Source organism: Diabrotica undecimpunctata, chromosome 3 (genome assembly GCF_040954645.1).
Source record: "Diabrotica undecimpunctata isolate CICGRU chromosome 3, icDiaUnde3, whole genome shotgun sequence".
Classification (NCBI taxonomy): domain Eukaryota; kingdom Metazoa; phylum Arthropoda; class Insecta; order Coleoptera; family Chrysomelidae; genus Diabrotica; species Diabrotica undecimpunctata.
Window position 1 is genome coordinate 118,971,343 of NC_092805.1, and position 23,230 is coordinate 118,994,572.

A 23,230-nucleotide genomic window follows, 5' to 3' on the forward strand; every position below is an offset into this window, starting at 1 on the left:
GCATGACGCCACTGTCACTGTCATTTGTACTTGCTACTTGCCACTTGCCATGCCAGTTTGGTGGGCGCTCTACCTTAGAGCGCCCACCCCATATACAAGAAGAGAGACTAGCAGATACAGAAAGTTTTTTTTTATTCTCCGTCAGGTCGTGTTTTTGCCGCGTATGTCATTATTGGTCTGATGACTGTTTTGTAAATTCTGTCTTTCATTTCTTTGCCGATATTTTTATTTCTCCATATTGTTTCATTCAGGCATCCTGCGGCTGTGTTTGCTCTATTCACCGACCTTCCACTTCTGTTTCGAGCTTCTTGTAGCTAGATCAGAGCTGTCCAACACGAGGCCCGCGGGTCACTTGCGGCCCGCCATGATATTTTTTGCGACCCACGGATGGATACTCTGCGTTTAGAAATTATGAACGAATGAATCCGGAGTATATTATGTAAATCGATGTTGTAAAAAGATAAACATAGTAGGCAGAAAAATATCACTAGTTAAATAATGTTCACTTTAACTGGAAACGCAGTATGTAAACCGTCCCTCCCCTCTGACGCATCGCTTATCCGTCGTAACAGCTAAGGCTCGTGAATGATGTATAATTATGAGGGAGCGTACACCAAAATAAGAACTGCTGTCGGATTGACCGAAAGGTTTCCAGTGACGGTTGGTTTGCATCAAGGCTCTTCACTGAGTCCTTACCTGTTTAATCTTGTTATGGATTGTTATGGATACCATAATACGAATAGACCAACAAAAATCGAAAGAAATATCTATAATTCGTGGAGTAAGGGAAGGATGTGTGCTTTCTTCTTTACTTTTTAATATGTATTCAGAAGAATTGTTTAAAGAGGCATTAGAAAACGTAAATGAAGGCATATTTATTAACGGAGCACTTCTGAATAATCTTAGATACGCAGATGACACAATACTCCTTGCATACAGCGGAGAAGGACCACAGATCTTGGTTGATCGCATTACCCAATACTGCGAAAGGTATGGAATGGCACTAAATATAAATAAAACAAAAATCATGGTGGTAAGCAAGAACAAGTTTGAGGAAGACAGTTTTTATACTAAAGCAAACTTTTAGGCAGGGTGCACAGATATCGGTACTAGGTTGAGAACTAAATGAAGAATGGGATAGAAGTACGGAAATAAAATGGCGAATTGAGATACCTAGAAGTGCTTTTAATAAGATGAAAGCAATATTATGCAATCGAAAACTCAACATCGAATTTAGAACTAGAGTATTGAGATGCTACGTGTTCTCTGTCCTGTTGTATGGAGTTAAGGCCTGGACAATTACAGAGGCGACAGAGAAAAAACTCATTAACTTTAAAATGTGGTGTTATTAAAGAATGTAGAAAATATCTTGGACACAACACATAACAAATGCGGAAACGCTACGAAGAACAAAAAAGATAAAGAAATACTCAACACTATAAAAAAAAGAAAAATGATCTACTTTGGTCACATTCTAAGAAACGAGAAATACGAATTAATGCGACTGGTCATACAAGGAAAGGTGGAAGGCAAAAGAGGACCGGGGAGAAGACGCACGTCCAGGCTGAAGAATCTGAGACAATGGAGTGGGAAAACGTCAATAGAACTTTTCAGAACGGCTGCAGATAGAGTCAAATGGGCCATGATGATCGCCAATGTCCGTAGGGACAGGTGACGTTAAGAAGAAGAATAGATGTACTGACACAAAAGGTAAGGGGGAGGCTCCTTGGTCAATGCTCTTTGCTGATGATATCGAGTTAGTAGAGGGAGAACAAAGAAATAATACTGAAGGAGAAGTGTTGGAGTGTTGAAGAAGGACTATTAAAGAGGTAAAAATTAAGGTTAGAAAGTCGAAAACGGAGTATATGTGGTTGAAAAGAAGGGGAATGGTTGGGACGTAGAATTGCTTGGTGAAAAGCTAGGACGAGTAGGAGAATTTAAATGTCTTGGCTCCTACATAACGGAAAATGGGACACTAGATCGAGAAATTGTCCACAGGATACAGGCTGATTTGTTTAACTGGAAGCGAATGAGCGGGGTACTCCCCCTATCGGGGAAGGGCTGAAAGAGAAGATATACAAGAGTCTGGTGAGACATGCGTTGGTGTACGGCGGTGAAGTGTGGCCTGTAAAGAAGATCTGGGAAAAGAAGGTGGAGGTCTGAAATGAAAATTTTAAGGTGAATGTTGGGTAAGAAGGGACAGGATCAGAAACGATTAGGGAAAGAGCCGGGGTGACTACAGCCTCAAAAAAGATTCAAGTACAAAGACTGCAATGGTTTGGTCATGTCAGACGTAGAGATGAAAACTATGTGGGACGAAGGATAGAGCTGTTAGAAGTTGATGGAAGAAAAGGTAGAGTAAAACCGAGGAGAAGATGGAAGGACTGTGCGGCAGAGGACTTGAGAGAGAAAGGTTTAGGTAAATAAGACCCGATTGACAGAAATGGGCGGCGACGGAGAGTAAGGAAGAGCGGCTCCTGAAAAGAGAAAAGTTGAGAAAGAAGAAGTGGCACGACGAGCTTACACTATCTATATATCGGACACTACTTACACGATATGGATGAAAAGTTGTTTGTGGGGATTAAAAATTCTGAAAAACTTTAATGAACTGAAATATTTTGACAGACATGTCACTTCCACTTGTGCAACTAGATTAGTTTATTGTTGCCTTGTAAGAACCATCTTGGAATATTGTTGTATAGTTTGGTCACCCTAATTTCAATATGTTATTGACACATTAGATGCTGTTCAACAAAGGTTTTTAAAATAATGTGCATATAGAACTCATAATATTGTATATCATGATTATACTAATATTGAGCAACTACTAGCATTACCACCAGTTAGTATTCGGCGGGATATTTCAGCTGCTGCTTTTATTTTTAAAACTATAAGTAGTCATACTGACTGCACCTACCTTTTGCATCAAAACAGATTTAATGTTCGTGTTAATGTTAAATGATATATGAAATTTTTAAATAACTCAGATGTGGACCAGTTTGAGTCAACTTAAGAGGTCTCTGGCAAGGTGAAATATTTATTATGTAGTAGATTTATCCAATTGTGATATTTATCTTGGTAATTGTGTGTATGTATTCAACTTAAGAGTCTGTGACTTAAAGTTTGCTATTCTATACTTAGTTGTTCTTTCATAATTTTATTATTTCGGTCGAGATTTATGATTCAATGAGCCCAATTGATATTTTCTATAATATTGTCTTATACTGTCTTGGCGTTATCCCGTTAATAAATAAATAAATAAACAAATAATTTAGTTCTATATTCACTGAAAAGAGACTAACTGATATGATTGCAATAGCAGTCAATGCTCAATTGATTCGTCCGTACTTAACAGTTCTTAATCACCTACTACCAGCATCATTAATGCAGCAAATGAAATCTGTTCAGATCAAATGGTGCACATGGTTATTAAAATTTATAAATAAATCTTTTCAGTTCGTTTACCCCCTGAGATGCACATAAATGAAAATCTTACATTGAACAGGATTGGACTTCACAAATTTAAATTTAAAAATATTTTTTTCTCTTTTGGTATTATAGGTGATACACCAAATATTTTTTTAATTTTTAAGGTATCATAATTGAATAATTGGAAGTAAATTAAATGATGATACTTAACTGGGTCATCAGCTTTTGTGACAAGATCGTTATATTTGTTATTATAGCAGAAAACAAAAAAAAAGTTATTTACAAAAATAGGAGGTAGATGTAAGCTTCACATTTTAAAAGTAGTTACAAATATACAGGGTCTTCCATAACACTCTACCGCATCAAATATTTTTTTTTATTAAACACCCTTAGTTTATTTTAAATTTAAAATTCGTTTAACTTTTTAGTTACAAACATATGACGCTGTTTTGTATTATACAGGGTAATTAAAAAGTTATAACTTTCAGTGAAAATAGTAAAAAGCGCACTGTATACTGTATAATTGCAAATGGGTACAAAAGCAACGACCTGTTGTAGCTATAGTTTTTAAATGATTGTCAAAATTGATAAAAATGATTGATTTTGTTAATACTCTTAAATCTAATAGAGGGTGGGTCAAAACACAAATTCATTATTTGTTTAGTATTGCACCACCAAAAACTGAGAAGATTAACACAATTATACCATTTAGGGAACAAAAAGTTCCAAATATTGTAAGCAGGAATTCACTGATCAACTGAGGATTGAAGCAGAAGTAATCCTAAAACTACCAATAAGGAAACTGTTGACCTTCGTTGAGGATACAGGACTTAGAGTTAGAGTAATGAAAAAAACAAGGTATGGTATGGTACAAAGGTGATCAAGTGACAGAGATTAACGAATCTGGTCTGAACTGAGAAGAAGAAGACCACCATAAACTAAAGTCAATGTAGTTTAATTTGTCTTAAGTATTTCCTATGCCTATACTTAATAGTTTTAGAGATATTTTAAATTATAATGGAAAAAGTGGTATTTCACGAATTAAACCTATGATTTTTATTTACTTTACTAAAAAATAAAAACGATTACAACATAAGAAACCGAATTAAATGTTTTGCGGGCCGTTACTGAGCATCTTCATACAAGCATCCGAAATATTTCAAAAGAGCAAGACATTAGTTAGAGATCTATTCAAATAAGGTAAATAAGTATTGTATGAAACATATCAGATATTGGTAAAGTTATTGTCATAACACATGAGAGATATCTTATTGATCTTTTTAGTGAACTATCTACTTTTTTTATAGTCTAGATACTATGTATTGTTGTGGTATTCAAAATTGAAGAGTAAAAATATTAAATGTACGATGAAATCAATATTTCAGAGATTATAGAAAGTAAAAATACTCCGAACTGCCTGGAATTAACCAAAGGTAATCTTAGTCATAAATAATCATAAATAATAATAATTTTGGAGGTATTTTAATCAGTTTATTTTATTACATTATTTTCATATCATATTATGTTGTTTTATTCCGTTATTCTTTGGACCTAACCCATCAGCTGTAAAGTATAGATATTGAAGCACGAGTAAAACCTGAGATAACAAAATTGAAAGGTGTGATATAAATCATAAATCAAAAATTTTAATAATGTTTTATATATATTTTTTGTAAAGTTTTAAAATTAAAATTCTTGATATCACATTAACTGGCAACCTAACGTAAGGGCTTTAAAATATCGCAAGCTTTACATTTGATGATAGGGAAAGAGAGACGGAATAATTACAGGTGGTCCGGAGATTTTGAATGAATTTTGAATTTTAAATTATTTTGACAATTTTCCATTTGACAAAAATTTGATTTATTGAGTGATCGTATTTATTGAATATTTATTGCTTTGAATTATTTGATTTTATTTTACCAATCGTATGTTTAATATTATTTTACTATTCGTATTTTTGATATTTGTTGCGAAAATTTATTACATTTGGGGAGAGATAAGTGTCGTGTCTGCAACATATAGAGTGTGGTAAAATTTCACATTTGGCGGGGACAAAAAGAGTAACGAAAAGAAACAACTTGTCTGTCACAAGGAGACAAAGCAAAATGCAGAAAAGGAAGGAGGATAACAGAGAAGATGAAACAATTTTGGAAGGAGGATCGGATAAAGAAGGAAATGTTTTACAATAGTAAAAGAATCATCAGGAATAGATAAAATATTACAACTAATGCAACTCCAGTCACAAAAAATGGAAGAGACAAAACAAACAATAGAGAAAAACCAAAAAAGAAACATCACTAAAAATGGATGAAACAAACCAAACAATAGAAGAAAACAACAGGAATATAGAACAGCGTTTGGAAAATTAGGTATGAACAGAAAATTAAAGGATGTGTGGAGGAGATAAAAAGAGAAATGATACAACAGATAGAAGAGATTAATGAAATTAAAAATAAAATGGGAGAACAAGAAAAGAAAGTAGAAAACAAGATGAAGGAAATCAAGATTGTCCAGAAAAAGGAATTAGAACAGTTAGAAGAAAAATTTGAAATGGCGCTACAAGAAGACAGGAAAGAAGTAGAAAGGAGATTAAAGCAAAATGAAAAACATATTGCAAAAATAAAACAACAAAGAGGAGGAGAGAGAAAAGAAGTTATCGTCCATAGCACAAGCAAGGCGCAAGTACAATTTGGCGGGGACATTAGAATGACACACCCAGTACCATTTGTTAAAAATTTAAAAACCAAATTGCAACATATTGGAGATTTTGACGATGGCAAAGAAACAATTAGGAACCAACTGAAAGAAGGAGCAGCGTTATGGTACGAAAGCAAAGAAATTAATCAAGAACTACAAAATGGAATGTATACTGAGGAAATGGGGATATCTGAAGAAAGATATGCATTACAGATATACAATAATTCAAAATATCTGGAATACAAATATTCTACCGAACAGCTGGTAGAAATTATCAGCAGACATTTTGAGGAAACTTTGGAAGATCACGTGATCTTGAGAAACTATCAAGATATTGATAGTTTGTGCCAATTTTTACAGTTAAAAGAGGCGAAAAGAAGGCAAATGAGAAATAGAAGACAGAATGACCAATATCATAGACCGGAAAGAAGATACCAAGCAAATTATGACCAGAGAAACCGATATCCCAGAACAACAAACGAATATAGGCCGAGAAATTACAACAATTACAATAGACAACAAAGTTACGATAACAGAAACGGCACACAAAACAGAACATATGAAAGGAACAATAGGGACAGAGTTGCACAAAATCATCCGAATAGGAATATTAACGAACAAAGGGACGAGAGAAACAACCAAAGCTTCCAAAGACAAAACAGAAGAGAACTGAACCATGTATCCGTAGAACGAGAGGAAGAAGATGGATGCAGTGAACCCAGACAGGATTTTCAAGAAAGCATCCACTAAATAAACATAAAAAACTCTCTGGTATATTTTGTCATCCGAGAGAGTTTATACAGTTGGCGGGGAACGAAAGACAAAACTCTAATTCAAATTTAATATTTTTAGATGCATTTATAAAAAATAAAGCGATTAAAATTTTGATTGATTCTGGATCGGAAATATCATTAATTAATAGAAATTTAGTAAAAGAATTGAATTTGGACAGATTTGTGTATAAGATTCCTAGGGTTGCTTTAGTGGGTGCGAACAATAAAAAATTGACGACAGTAAACGAAGGTTTGGGAGTACGGATCAGAGTGGGAGAAAATTTCTATATTATGCAATGTGTGGTGATCGACGATTTAAATCATGATATGATAGCGGGAATAGATGAGTTGAGCGAAAAACACATCACGATTAATTTTTCTGAAAATAAATTGGAAATCAGAGCAGAACCAGACCACAAAGAAGAGCTACAAGAAACAGATATGACGAAAATTGTTGAAAGGACAAATGAACAGGGAAACCATAAAGAAATCAACACGACAGTAGAGAACAAACTGGAAATGCAGGTAATAAATCAATCAGAAGAGGAAAAGAAAAGGAAGAAAAAAAAGGGAGAACGAGAAGAAAGAAGGAAAAAAAGGTTAAAAATTGATAGCATAGATAGAACGAATTTAAGTCGGTTCATAACATGATAAGAAAAACAAAAGAAGGGCATTATATTAAATTGTGAAACAAGTTTTAAATTTCCAGAGCGATACATTTATATATTTGCAAGTACACTCCTGTTACCAGATGTTTTGTTTGGTTGAAATAACTCATGAATGTGTGCATTTCATTCAATGCAGAAAGATATTTGCCTGTGCCCACTTGTAGGCTAGATAAACACCATAAAATTGCGGTTGTAATACCATTTACTTATTACCCTAATTCTTTACGTTACAAAAACCATGTGGTCCAGTCTGTTTAAAACAACATTTCTGCAGATTATACTGTTATTTTATGGCCCTTTACACCAGACTAAATTCCTCTAAAGAATGTGATTTATTATAGCTGAATAATAATTGAATGGAAATTTCTTTTAGAATACCACCCAAAAAAAAAAAAATAAAATGTCTATAGATATTAGGAAATAATGCAATCAGTATCAGTATGCTTTATATACTTATTTAGGATCATTGAGATAATATACTATCGCAATGGTCCTACGTAATAAAGACAAAAAAACAACTTTTAAATGTATGTCAACATTAAATACCACAGAAACACAATGCTCAATGTTCAATTAGGACAAGGCATTATTAGACTCTTTATATTTAATTTATTAATATCTAAAATAATAAAGCGATAAAACAGAAAATCGACAGACCAGACAGAATTATTGAATATAACCAAAAACCAAAAAACACTTAACGTCTAACCATTCAAGATATATAATTCTTCTTCTTATAGTGCCGTGCACATATAGTGTGTTAGCGAATTATCTAAAACCAGACGTCTGTCTTTTGCGGCATGCAAAAGCTCGCCCGTGTTACGCATGCATGTCCAGGTCCAGTTCTTTATATTCAGTAGCCACGACATTCGTCTGCGACCTACTCCTCTCCTGACCTCAATCTTGCCTTGGACAATTATTTAAGGAATTGCGTATTTTTTTCCTCTGGGGATATGGCCCAGGTATCCAATTTTTCGTACCTTGATCAAGTTGAGTAACTTTCTCTTTCTCAGTATTTGCCCTTCTTTAGACTTTCTTTCAAGGTTCCACATTCTTTTCAAGGTCCACATTTCAAAGACCTCCAACTTATTAATTGAGAATATTTTTAACGTACATGTCTCCATGCCGTATAACAATACGGACCACACATAGCATTTAACCATCCTGTAGCGGAGAGAAGGAAAGAAGCACATTACTAGACGAACTAAAGAAAGAAAAAAGGTATTTGAAAACAAAAGAGGAATTGCTGAATATTTTGCTCACAACATTTTGGAAACTCTCAATGATGATGTAGAACACATAGAACATTAGCTATTGGAAGAGGTACAAAATGAAGAGAATTAAACAACAAAACCGCCAACGATAGAAGAGATTGAAAGAGCAATCAAACTGCAGAAAAATAACAAGGCCCATGGATGTGATGGAATACCCGCAGAATTGTTTAAGTTGGGAGGGAGGGAAATAACGAAAAGGATATGAGAAATTATATATAGAATATGGAGACAAGAGAAAATGACAATAGAGTGGAATAAGAGTACCATCTGCCTAATCCATAAAAACAGCGATAAACTCCTTCTCCTAATCTTCTTGCTGTATTGTGGATATAAAATATTTACCAGTATACTTAACTATACAATACAAGAAAAGAACCCCCCCTCCCCCCCCCAAGAGAAGTTCATCGGAGAATATCAGGATTTAGGCAAGGATGATTAACCATCGACCAACTATTCACGGCTGAACCGGTTTTAAGCAAAGCCTGGAAACATGACATAGATGTCATAGAGGCATATGACTCAATAAACAAGACACATTTATACAAAGTATTAAGAGAATTTGAAATACCATCTAAACTAGTTAGGCTCATTCGCATGATGATGACGGACACAGTGGCTCAGATACAGTTATAACAGGAGATGGCAGACCCATTTCAAATAACACAAGGAATAATACAGTGTAATGAGCTGGCACCAACATTGTTTAATTTATCACTGGAATACGTAGTTAGTAAACATTAGAAGGTAGATACAACACACTTATCAATCAATCAGTCCAACTGGCAGCATATGCAGATGACATAAATATCATGAGGAAGAAGAGAGGCTTCAAAAAAACTGTTTGCAAGAATATAGGGGAAGCGACTTATTGGAAGACCGAGAAAGTGATGGGAATATGATGTGGATAAGGACGCCAGAAATCTCCTTGGCAGTCAATCGTGGAGGAGAATGGTACAGACCTTAATGGATGAGAGGTTTGATGTGAGAGGTCAGGGCTCGAATTGGGCTATAGAACCATAGGATGTATGAATTTAAGACAATGAGTGTTTTGTTTGGAATGAAATAATTGACATTTTTATCAGTACTAAAAATTTGGGTTCTCACCAGAGAATTTAAATCTCAATCGTGGTCTGTAATAGATAAGGAAGGTAATCTAAAGACCGATACTGAGGAAATATTGGAAACATGGCAAAACTACCATGGCGAGTTATATAAAAAAAAACGAGATACCAGCAGAAAATCAATGGCCCTCTGACTACCATAGTGGAACTACTATCTTACTCGCTGGAGTCAAAGATGCAATTAAATCGCTAAAGAGAAATAAATCCCCAGGCATTGATTCAATACCAGATGAAATAGTACAGTTACTAGGTCACAAAGGATTTGCCATCTGATTGGTGTACCTCAATTTATAGCCCGCTGCACAAAAAAAGGAAATACTACCAGATGTTTGACAGCACACTGTCAATACTACTGCACGTGCTAGTAAAATCTTGTTGCATATCATCAAAAACAGATTAAAAACCTATCTACATTACCAAATACCTCAGGAAAAAAGCGGGATTTGTAAAGGGTAAAGGTACACGGGAACAAAGCCTGAACCTATAACAACTTGTTGAAAAATCTAGAGAATTTCAAGTACCTTTGATGATATGCTTCGTTAAATACCAAAAGGCATTTGATTGTGTAAGCTGGATAAATATGTGGTCCATTTAAATAGAAATGGGCACACCAATGCACCTGGTGACACTTATTAAATATCTGCACCAGTCCAATATAGCAACAGTACGACTAGATCAGAAGTTCTCAAACCAATTCAAGACCAAGAGAGGTGTTAGACAAGGATGCGTGTTGTCACCTGACTTATTCAATATTTTATGGTGAACATGTCATGAGGATGGCTTTAGATGGATGGGCAGGTGAAGTAAGAGTGACTGGTAGGAAAATCTCCAATTTAAGATTTGCGCTGATAACACTACACTTATAGCAGCAAATGAGCAAGAAATTTTTAATCTTCTGCGAAGAGTTAAGTAAGAAAGCAATACAGTTAGTCTGAAAATCAATAAAGCTAAGACAAAAACAATGATGGACGACAGATTCCACACTATTCAACTGACTAACATGTTACAGGAATACCAGATAGTGCACAGTTTTGTCTATCTCGGGTCTAGTATAACTAACGATGGCAACTGCGAAGCAGAAGTTCGGAGACGTATTGGTATGGCAAAAAATGGGATAAGTCGCCTAACTAAAGTTTGGAAAGACAGATCTATCTCTTGTATTCTCAATATTTCTTAGACAGCTCATAGGACAAACGTTTCCATTCTAAACCAACTCGAGATTTAAAAAAGGCTGTCCACACTATGTCTGCAACGTATTCTGCAAATTTTTCGGTCACGTGGTGACGAGAGTTTGGAGAGATTGTTTCTGGAAACGTTCCAGGGAGAAGATCAAGAGGACGATAACCAACTAAATGGTCCGACCTAAAGAATTCAGCTGGAACTCATTCTGCGAAGCTCTCTGAGCAGCTGAAGATAGAAACCAATGTAGAAAAATTGTTAGGAATATTGAAAGAAATCACGATCCTCAGCAATGGGAAAACGACAAGAGAGAGGGAAGAATTGGGGAATTTTTGTATTTGTACTGGGAAACTTTTGAGGAGAAAGTGGATGTCTTAAAACTAACTAATGAGATAGACAAAACGATGGGATGAGAAAGAAATTATTGAGGGGAGGTAAAAAGATGTGATGAAGATAGTCAGTTTTGGTGCCCGTAGTTAATTTGATTTGTATTGAATTGGTGAATTGTATCATAAATTATTTTTCGAGTGAGACTACAAAATTCAGATATTCAGAATAGCAGTTTGTTATAAGAATTGTGACATAGCTTGGTCCCAAGTAAAGGAGAAAGAAAATATTTGAAGTCTTGGGAGCTTTGAGCTGTGCCGTACCGAAGTTACTGTTTTTTTTTGCTCAGGAAGGTAATTCTTATTTATTTTTGAGAAATAACCAGAGAAGGCAAGAAGTAGTTGTAGATTGCCTTTGAAATAAACGCTTAGAAAACAGAAGTTTAATAAATTCAGATAAATTATTTGAACAACAGATCATTCCAAATAAAGACAATTATTTCTAATTTATTAAATAATTTTTTGTCATTTATATTAGGTTTAGTAAGGGTGTGTGGGATTTAAATTAATATTTTTATATCAAAACTATTAATAATTTCGGTACAATTTGTTATATGAGTTTTATAGTTTTATGTTTTATGTTTTTTTTTATGTTTTGGAGGTGATCATCTTGTACAACAACTGCAACTTCTTATTAATAAAATAATCACCACGAAAAGAATACCAGATGAATGGAGGAGAGCGATCATGGTGATGTTCTTCAAAAAAGGGGATAAGAAAGACCCCAATAATTATCGAGCAATAAATCTATTAAATACAACACTCAAATTGGCCACAAGAATAATAGCGACAAAAATAAACGAACGAATATCTCTGCAAGAGGAACAGCAAGGATTTCGGACAGGAAGATCATGCACGGATGCAGTTTTTGTATTAAGACAAATAAAAGAAAAGTCGCTGGAATACAACAAACCAGCATATATGTGTCTGATAGATTTGAAGAAAGCGTTTGATAGAGTGAGAATTCGGGACGCGATACATTTATTATATGAAAAGGGAATATCACTGGATTTAGTAATAACTACGCCGATGACGCCATAATAACAGCCGAAAATGAAGATGACCTACAAAGATTAATTAAAGAATTCGAAGATACGGCGCTCATATACAACATGGAGATCTCAACAGAGAAAACTAAAGCGATAGTGATATCAGCGGAAGCGAGAAGATGTAAACTAGTCGTGAATAACAAAATAATAGAACAAGTGATGGAAACTGAATACTTGGGAATAAAACTGTCAAGCTACGGAAAAGTGGAAGAAGAAGTACAAAAACACGTGAACATGTCAAACAGAGCAGCAGGATGTCTCAACAACACAATCTGGAGAAACAAATACCTCACAACGGAAACAAAAACCAGGATATATAGACTACTACTGGAAACAACAGAAATGGAAGTCTTACGAAAAATAACAAACCAAACTCTAAGAGACAGAGTAAGAAGTGAGGAAATACGAGCGAGATGTGGTATAGAGGAAATAAACGCGTGGACCAAAAGAAGAAAAGTGGAATGGAATCAACAAATCGAAAGAATGACAGAAAATAGAATAGTACGAATAGCAAGAGACAAATCGCCAAATGGAAGAAGATCGTTGGGACGACCGAGGAAAAGATGGTCAGACAACGTCAATTGAGGCTAAAAACCGAAGTAAAACAGGCATTTTGCCTATTTATAAAGTAGGAAGAAGAAGAAGATGTTTTTTTTTTCAAAGAAAATCACAACAAAAAAATTGCGACAAATATTTGAAGAGGTTATCCAGGCACAATTAAACAATAGGTATTCGGAACACTCGATCTAAATAACCTTATTTGTTGTGGAACATAATATATAAGAAGTATATTTTATGATACAAATAACAATCTGATTAATGTAAAATATTAACTGCAGGCTTGTTTTTCCGGTAATTACAAATATAGATAACAAATTTATATCTGCATTTTTCTTGTTTAGATTTCACAATGGTTCTGGCTCTCATAACCAGAAATGCATAATTTTGGCATATTTATACATAAACAACTGCTACTATAATAATAATATCTATTTGATCATCACAGTGTTGGAAATATTTAGCTAATACTAACTTTATACTTACGTGACAACCGCCTCTGTATTGGTGACTCCCATTAAAACTACTAAGAAAAACACTACACTTGCAACCATCTTCTAACAATATCTGAAATAAATACAAAACATTAAAAACAGTTTACATAAATAAGCCTATTGAACCGTTATGGACGTTTAATCTTAAGTTTTTGCGAGAAGTGTTAATAAATCGAAAAAGGAGTGATAAAAATGAACTTATCTAACATAACATGACCTTTTGCTTGAGTTTATAAACGAGAGAATAATTCTATTGGTATCGAATTGGAAAAAGATTTAACTAGAAGAAAATAACCTATATGTGTGAATATATATAAGCAACTAATGTAGGTTTGTTATTGATTATCTTGTATCTTTAGATTTTTAGAAAAAAACATAACTGGGTTGTATCTATTATTATTAATATGATTGCTCCCCAATATTGACAGAAGTTGGAGGAATATAAAAAAAATTATTTATGTTACGGTGGATATCATTGATTTGTATTATTGTATTAACACTATAAGTAAATTTAACAATGATAATACCTTTGATCTTTCGGAAAATGCTATCTTTATCTTCCGGGTTATTAAAAATATCGAAGCCAAACATATTGGTCCGTTGAGGATGGATAAAATCAAACCGCTTTTATAGAAACTTTTAATCTATTTCTGGGATTGAGAGTTACTTGATGGGAAATTCATGTTTAATAATATAAAAAAAAAAACCTATTTGCCAATTTCTATAAGACATCCTCATTTTAAAATGTTTCGCTGTAACATCAGTTTCTCAAAAAGAGAAATTTTAAACTATTTTTAAAAGCTATTTGGTTGTAATGGACAACTCATTAGAAATACAATTCATCAAAAATCTTCAAACAGTAAGTACAACTTATTTCAAATCGAGTGGCGAGCCCTTTAACGAAATAGTTAATCGCGCAGACAATAGAATATCCATGATCAGACCCATGCAGTGGCGTTGCAATATTAAACAAGTTAAATTATTTGAAATCGCACTAATTATAAAATTATTACTTACTTAAATAATAAATGGAGTTTGATTGTACACAGATTGTTTTATAGATATCAAACTTTTTGTTTGTTATAATACCATGTTTAATAATTAATACTCTATAAAGTTTGGTAAAAGTTAATTTCTAATTTAGTATCAGTAACCTTAAAACCGTAATTATAAAGTCATTATTAATGACTCCTTAACGACTCGTTAAGGACATACAAAGAACTGATAAGAATATATATATATATATATATATATATATATATATATATATATATATATATATAGTTTTTTATACTTGTTTACACTACTTTATGGTTGGTCATCCTTTTTGTTTTATTATAATTCATTTTTAATCCTATCTTTGCCGATTATGTTTTTAGTTCGTCCATTATTATTAATATCTTCTATATTAGACAAAATAGAAATATATATATATATATATATATATATATATATATATATATATACAGTGAATGGCTAAATTATTTTGAGAACCGTCGAGTTTTGAGGGAAATCCCGAAACAGGTCGATTTTTGTTAAATACCCATCTTATAACGTTCATGGAGTACGGATGACGTCACAAAAATGCAAAAATAAGTAAAAATAATAATGGACACAAAAAGTTATCTCATAAACACTGAAAATTTTTGTCAAATGTTAATTAAGCAAGTGATAGTGGCATTGTTACTGTAATATTTATTGACGTAAATGTTTTGATTTTGAGTAAAGTCATCAGTTGTCAATTGTAATTTTTACTTTTGAATAATAAATTATGGCTCACCTAAATGAAACACGGCGCATAGAAATATTAATTCTTAGCGGATGCGGAGATAAAAAAAAAAGAACACAGAACGAGGTATGCAATTTATTCAACGCCAAATATCCAGTCAGGCCCATCAGCCACTCAACAGTAAGTAAAGTAGTCCGAAAATTTGGAGAAATTGGGCACGTTAAACATATTCCAAACGCTGGGCGTCCTAAAATTGAAGACAATGTGAAACTTGATATTTTATTAAATGTACATGACAATCCTCACAGTAGTTCAACACAAATGGGTGAATGGTAGTTTCCCAACAATCGGTATTACGTATTTTAAAAAAAGAAAAATACCATCCCTACAAAATTGACCTACATCAGGAATTAAACGACGACGATCTCGATCGCTGGCTTCAATTTTCTGAAATTATGCAGGATTTATGTATCCGCAATCCACATTTCATCAATCAAATCCTTTTTTCCGATGAAGCTACATTTTTTATACATGGTACCGTGAATCGTCAAAATTGCAGATATTGGAGTCAAGAAAACCCACATTGAATGACTGAGTCACACACGCAATATCCTCAGAAAGTAAATGTAAGGGATCATTAATGACAGAATCATTGGCCCTTTTTTCTTTGAAGAAAATCTAACATGAGAACGTTATTTAACTTTTTGAGAAATCAACTTATAGATGTCCTTGCTAACATGTATCCAAATGCCAATAATCCAAATTTACCTAGTGAAAATATCTGGTTTCAACCATTCGCATCAAGCACGTGAAGTACGTCAATTTTTAAATCATTGCTTTCCCAGGAGGTAAATCGGAAGACGAGGTTTTATAGAGTGGCCAGCAAGGTCGCCAGATCTAACACCTCTAGACTTTTCCTGTAGGGTTACATAAAATCAAAAGTTTATGTCAATAGACACCAAAACTTACAGGGCTTGAAAGATATAATTAGGCATGAAATGAGTCTAATTACTCCAGAAGTCATCCGCAATGTACTTGATGAATGTGTCCGTAAATTCGCATATTGTCAAGAAACCGATGGATGACATTTCGAACATTGAATTTAAAATAATTACTATGCATAATTTGGTTACTTTAAAGTACATTATTAATTAAATCATTAGTTGTAATTTAGTTGAATTTAAATTAAAAATAAAAAAAATGTTTTTGTACCCTTAAAAAAATATTTCAGTTAAAAATGTAATGTCGTTAAATAGGGAATTAAATTCTCGTTTAAATGAGGTATCGCATTATACCGATTTCTATTTAAAAAAAAATTAACGATTACGTCACTACACCTACACCGGTGACATCATCCCTACTCCATGTACGTTATAACATGGGTATTTTATAACAAAAATCGACCTGTTTCGGGATTTCCCTCAAAACTCGACTGTTCTCGAAATAATGATAATCTTCCATAATTTAGCCGTTCACTGTATATATATATATATATATATATATATATATATATATATATATATATATATATATATATATATATTGTACAAGAAAATATAAAAATTAAATAGCATCAGACGCAACTTTTAAATTTGTGACAAAATAATGAAGGCAGTTAATAATGACTCTTTTTTCTATGGCACTTTTCCACTAATTTTGAGTGATAGCTAGAAAAAAATTTATCAAAAAAAAACAAAAACAGAATAATTTGGGAGAAAATTCAATATCTGAGAAAAATCATCCTCAAGAACATCTAAGTTCATTTTATGGTGGTAATCTTTAGTAGATTTCCAATAAATCATTTTCCAGATAACCATATTAGAACAATACAGAGCAGCAGCTTTCCCAGACATAAGTGAAGCTTTCGACAGAGTAAGGCATAAAGAGCTGATATTTAAAATGAAAGAATATGGTCATAGCGGAACTATGACGAGACTAAGTTCCTCGCATCTGACTTGTCAGTAGTTCATGTTTCTGATAGAGCACGGGACAACAAGTCCTATCAAAAACAATTCTTATTAGAATACGGGACTCAGGAAGGTGTGAGTAAAATCGGTAGGCCAGTGGGAAGGCCAGTGTTGTAAAATATACAGAGAGGTGAAAAAAGAACTAATAAAATAAAAAAATGAATGGTTAGAGCAGACCTGTTTAAACCTACAAACATACCTAAGAGTAACAGGAACTTCGAGAAATCGCAGAAAAATATTAAAAGAACTCAGATAACACTCACAAGAAAAAATTAATCTCGTAAATATTCAGAATAAAGAATGAAATGCCCACTCTAAGTAGTTCTACTGGAACAAAGACCACATTTCATGAAAAAGGGAACACATAAAGAAGGAGAGTCAGTCGCAGAAATAGAAATAACAGAAGTGGAAATAGAAAAGTTATAAAAACGACAAAGAACAAAAAAGCGAACAGGAATTAATATGATCTAACGGATGCAGAGAGACAAATATGCGAAGGAATTAAGCTATCAGTGAAAAACGAATAGAGATATGTTTTGTAGATTGTTAAGTAGTAATTGCAAACTAAAGATCTGAGTTATGATGAGAACGCTATAAGTAGAATATACTAAATCAGTTCTCGAGATTACCTTCGCGAAAATAGATACAACAAATGAGAAGACAAAAGGTTTACAAATGAATGAAAACGTAATAATAAATTAGAAACCTAAATACTTACCTTAATAAATATTTGAGGTTTACTATGTTTACAAGAACAGATCAAGTCGACAATTGAATCACATCTGCTGGATTAGAAATCGAGCATGAAAAGCAGAAAGACAGATATATAAATCATGACTGCCAAGTATTACATACGGTGCAGAAAATTATTAAGAAATAAAAGAAACAGAAGCAAGGTAATTATAAAAGAGATGGAACGTCTTCGAAGATGCTGTCAAGTAACAAGAATGAGCAAAAAAGGAATGAAGAAATAATACAGAAAATATCGCTTGAAAAGAATAATAACATATATAAAAAAGAAAAGATAGAAGCCGTACGGACATGAAAGAAGAGACAGTGAAAAGAGATGGATACAAAAACTGATACAATGAAACACTATAGCTAGAAGGAAGAGAGATCGGCCTGAAAGATCATAAATAAACGAAGAATACAAGGTTGTGCTAAAAGGGATATGAGAGATGAACAATGGAACGACAGAGATATATGGAAAAGTTTAAAGTCAGCAAAAGATAAAGCATGCAAGTGGGACATACAAGGACTTGTGTAAAAACGAAACAATAATTCTTTAATTCTACTTAAGTACAAATCCAAAAATGGGGAGGCACTATATTGTCTAAGATGGTTTAAAAGATCTTTTAACATTCTACTCGTACATACAGAGCAGTTAACTTCGTAAGATGAAACAAAAGACGGAGATAATAAACGAAATGTAATTCTTTTGGTGGTGATAATAACAAAGGATTTATATAGGATATTAACGACTTATGGAACAAAATTATTTCTGTATTTGTTTTAACAAATTATTTATAAAAAAGTTAAGACCCGTCGATTTTTATATATAAATGTGCGCTTTTTGAACATAAATTTAAATGTACAAGGTGCTTCACGCAAGTTTAGCATAGTCGATAAGCTTTATTTTTAATGGAACACCCTGTATATTTTTATATTTTTAAAACTCCTTAAGAATCTGATCTCAACGAATTATACAATATAGGGTCTATTATGAATAATACAGCGTGAAATTTTTAAATTATGCAGTATGAAAACCACTTAGGGAATACAATTGTTTTTGTCTTTATTTTAGAAAATTATAAAAAATGCTGAGACACGTTAACTTTTAAATTCAAATGTATGCTTTTTAAACATAAATTTAAATGTACAAGGTGATTCATGTATGTCTAGTATAGTTTACCATCTTTATTTTTAATGAAACACCCTGTATATTTTTGGTTTTAGAAGCTACTTGACAACTTCGTCTCAAAAAAGTATATCGTATATTGTCTTTTATGAATAATACAAGGTGGAATTTTGAAGGAATGTATAATTTTCGCCAAGAGACTAGATACATAAAATTTTGCAATTAATAATTTATCACACTTTAAAAAATGGTATTTTTTAAGTTAGCTAAAGACAGATATCAATTTTTTAAAACTCGGTATCAATGTATTGGGTTTTGTATTTAATTTCTTGACGAAAATTATACATAATTTCAAACTTTCACCTTGTATTATTCATAACAGATCCTACATAACATATTTTGTTAAGATAAGATTGTTAAGGAGCTTTTAAAAACATAAAAATATACACGGTGTTTCATTAGAAAATAAAGATGCATATTTACATTTCATAGTTGACTAGTCTCAGCTTTTTTAATATTTTTTTAAAACAAAGACAGAATTAAGAATACGTAAGTTTAAGAATAATTACTTTATTTATTTTATTAAACACTCAAAAAAATAGGATTATAAATAGACATTGCAAAAACTTTGTCCTGAAGAGTTTATTAATTTGGTGTAAATGATTTTCATTTATAATACTGAAATTCAAAGGAGAATTGTTTTAAAATTTACCGATTTTTAAATCATTTAGCAAAATATTCATAGTAAATTTCATCAGTTCCAAAGATACTTTCAAAATATATTTTCTGAGCTGTAAAAGTCGAAACGTCAAAAATAAAACATTTTTAGTTATAATTTTACAAATGCCGACGCACTTATGGCACCACCCAGAAAACGATCAACATTAAAAATATACATATAGGTTTAAAACTTTTGGATCTCAATCAAATTGACAAGAATGAAAAAGGTAAGGAGAGGCCTATATACAGTAGTGGACTGAGAAGACTGCAGATGATAATAATTATAATGTTTCACATCCAAGTAATAGATGATAAACGTAAGAGTACTATTTTGACTGAAACTTATAGCAAAAAATAGAACATAATTTTTATTGTAAAAAATTGAATACAAATATTGTTAAAACATCGTAGACTTTATTTTTTATAATATGTATTTAATAAAAATTTAAATAGTTACCTTTTAATATAAAAGATCTTACCGCGCCCTAGCTGGTTATTATTCTATACTGAAATTCGAAATCCTTCTAAATTTGAAACGAATAATTTCACAATATTGTTCACGACTTCAACAAATAATTATACGTTTCACAAGCGCCGGTTTTGAAAATAGGATCATATTCCAGCCCGTAACAGAGACAACGACAAAATAGCACACAACCATCGCTCAGTAATTACCAAGAGGCTGCGGCCAATATCTTTTAGGGTGGGTTCTTGGTATTCATGAGTATTAAAATCTATTTTAGAGCAGAGGAGGGAGAAACGTTTTGCATCATATGGTGACAGACGGTCCAAGTTTCTTTTATTTATGAAATCTCTGAAGGCATTAATAGAAACTAAGCGGCTGTTCACAATTTCCTTGAAAATGAATAATGTAAATGATATTCTTTTCATATCAATAGTTGTTATTTTACATTAAACGTATATGTATAGGTAAAATTATAATTGATAATGATAGTTTTATAAGTATCTGACAATAAAAACTGCCGTTATCCAAATTTAAAACAAAATTAAAAGCTACTTATAAGTTCACGCATAAAGTATATTTCACGAATTTGGGCCTATTTTAGATTATCTCAAGACACTCGACAGCCAATGGTCCACTCTAATACACCACATAAGTAGTAGTACGAAAGTAAATTCCTCTAGTAATGGAAATATGAAACAAGTAATTTCTAAAATGAATTTAAAAAAATCATTTCATAATCTTTCTTTACACTATTAATAAAATTAATTAAAATTAAAATTAATAAAACGTTATTTACAGTAAATTCTATTGATATGATTCATGTTCACTGCACATTTTACTCGGAAATATTATTTGTTTCCCTAGCAGTTTTTAACTTTTTTGCTCAACGTTAAACGCACTTCTATGTTACAGTAATGGAACATGGAACAGTAAAGCCTGAGCTAAAAATTCTTAGGATTTAAAAAAAATTGTTAAAGATACGTAAACACAATGTATTAAACAATAATATTAGATTATATTTGGCAATATTGTTTTACATATTACATACACTCGCGAGCATAAAATCCGGGTCACCTTGAAAATCACCGATATTTCATTTTTAACAAGCTTTATCGTAAATAATAAGAACACAAATACAAACTAATGCATGTTTCTGAGAATTGTTGCGGTTTCCTTTGTAACAAAGAATTCCAATAGTGCCAATTTCGCGGTAAAGTACACACTTCCCAAAATGAACGCTACCTGTAGCGGAAACTCCGTTTGTTTTAAATGTGTCGTTAGTGCTTCGACTTTCTGTTCAAATGCAACGGACAAACGTTTATTATTGCCACCATTAGTGTTTATTAGTGTCATTATTAGTGTTTATTTTTTGACCAAAATGCCTTTGACTGTTGAAACGGCACAAATTGTTGCACTTGTGGAAGACCTCAACGGCAAGTCGCAAGAACTGTTGGCGTAAGCCTTTCTACGGTTCAACGAGTGCTTCAACGCTTTCAGTAGGCAAGTTTGCTAACCAGGCGACCTGGCTCTGGACAAAGAACAACGACCACGGTACTAGATGACCGTTTCCTTGTGTTTCAGTCTTTACGAAACCGGACCTCAACAGCGGTTATGCATCAAAATCGTCTAGAGAAAGTACGAAATCGCAATTTTAGTGTTGCAACAGCCAGAAGAAGACTTCGTTCTTCTTGACTATCTTCTTCCGGGTGCCTCGAGTTGCACGACTAGCTTTTACTCGACAATACGCGCGTTGGGGAATTAACGATTGTAGCAAAGTGTTATTCTCAGATGAATCCCGTTTCTACCTAACTGGATCCGATGGACGTGTAAGAGTTTGGAGGAGAACCGGTGAATGATTTTCACAAGCTTGCATTGCTCCAAGAATGCCATTTGGTGGAGGCTCGGTCATGGCTTGGGTAGGTATATCTTCCGACTTCCACACAGAATTACCCTTCATCGAAAATGGGTCCCTAACTGCACGAAGGTACATTACGGAGATTCCGGAAGAACATGTTATGCCCAACATGGCAGGGCTTGGAGAAAACGCCGTTTTTATGTAGGACAACGTGCGATCGCACGTTGCCAGGATCAATATGTAATGCTTGGACGAAGTTGGAATTACGAGGGTAGCCTGGCCAGCTAGGTCTCCGGACCTGAATCCCATCGAATATCTCTGGGACGATTTAAAAAAAACGTATTCAAACCCATACACCTCCTCCTAACAACGCACAGGAGCTTAAGGATCTGTTAGTGAGTGAGTGGAATAACATACCACAACATGTAATCCGAAGAAAAATTGAGAGTATGCCCCGTCGTCTGCAAGAGGTTATTAGAGCAAGGGGAGGCAATACACGATATTGGTCATTGAAATTTCACTGATTTTTTACCACGTTCTGTATTTTCCATATTTTTTCGTATGTCTGTTTTATCAACAATTTGATTTGTTTTCTGTTTTTTTCAATAAAAACAATAAAAAACCATTTTTTTTTCTTTCACAACAAACATTGATGACAAATAAAAAATACATTAGCCAAAAAAAGGTTATTACTGCACCAGAGGCAAAAATATTGAAGAAACTTGAAATTTTCAAGATGACCCGGATTTTATGATCGCGAGCTGTATGTATGTGGAACCTTAGATACGTATAACAGTATTAATAAATATTAATTACAAAGATTGTTTTAACTTTAAAACCGTTATTATTTATATTATTATTCATTATTTTATTACTCACGGAAACTTCACAATGTTAAATAGAAGAATATACGAAATGATGGTAATAAAGTAAAAAATACACTTCTCAATAATTGAAGTGGATATTATGAAAATGTGTCATCATCATTCAATCTTCGCTTATCC

The 23,230-nt window shown here is 33.0% G+C and overlaps 1 protein-coding gene across 2 annotated transcripts in view; it reads right to left on the bottom strand.

Annotated features, from left to right (window-relative positions):
- Positions 1 to 20,567, bottom strand: part of LOC140437300 (uncharacterized) — a 74,613-nt gene extending 54,046 nt beyond the window's left edge. The window contains exons 1-2 of one of the 2 annotated variants that reach the window (XM_072526743.1): positions 20,385 to 20,567; positions 13,624 to 13,704 (exon numbers count right to left, since the gene is read on the bottom strand). In XM_072526743.1, coding sequence (XP_072382844.1) covers positions 13,624 to 13,691 — 68 coding nt within the window. In that variant the 5' untranslated portion in view covers positions 13,692 to 13,704; positions 20,385 to 20,567. Of the gene's footprint in view, positions 1 to 13,623; positions 13,705 to 20,362 lie in introns of both variants that reach the window. The other variant, XM_072526742.1, reaches the window with a different exon arrangement.
- Positions 20,568 to 23,230: the final 2,663 nt, after the last annotated feature.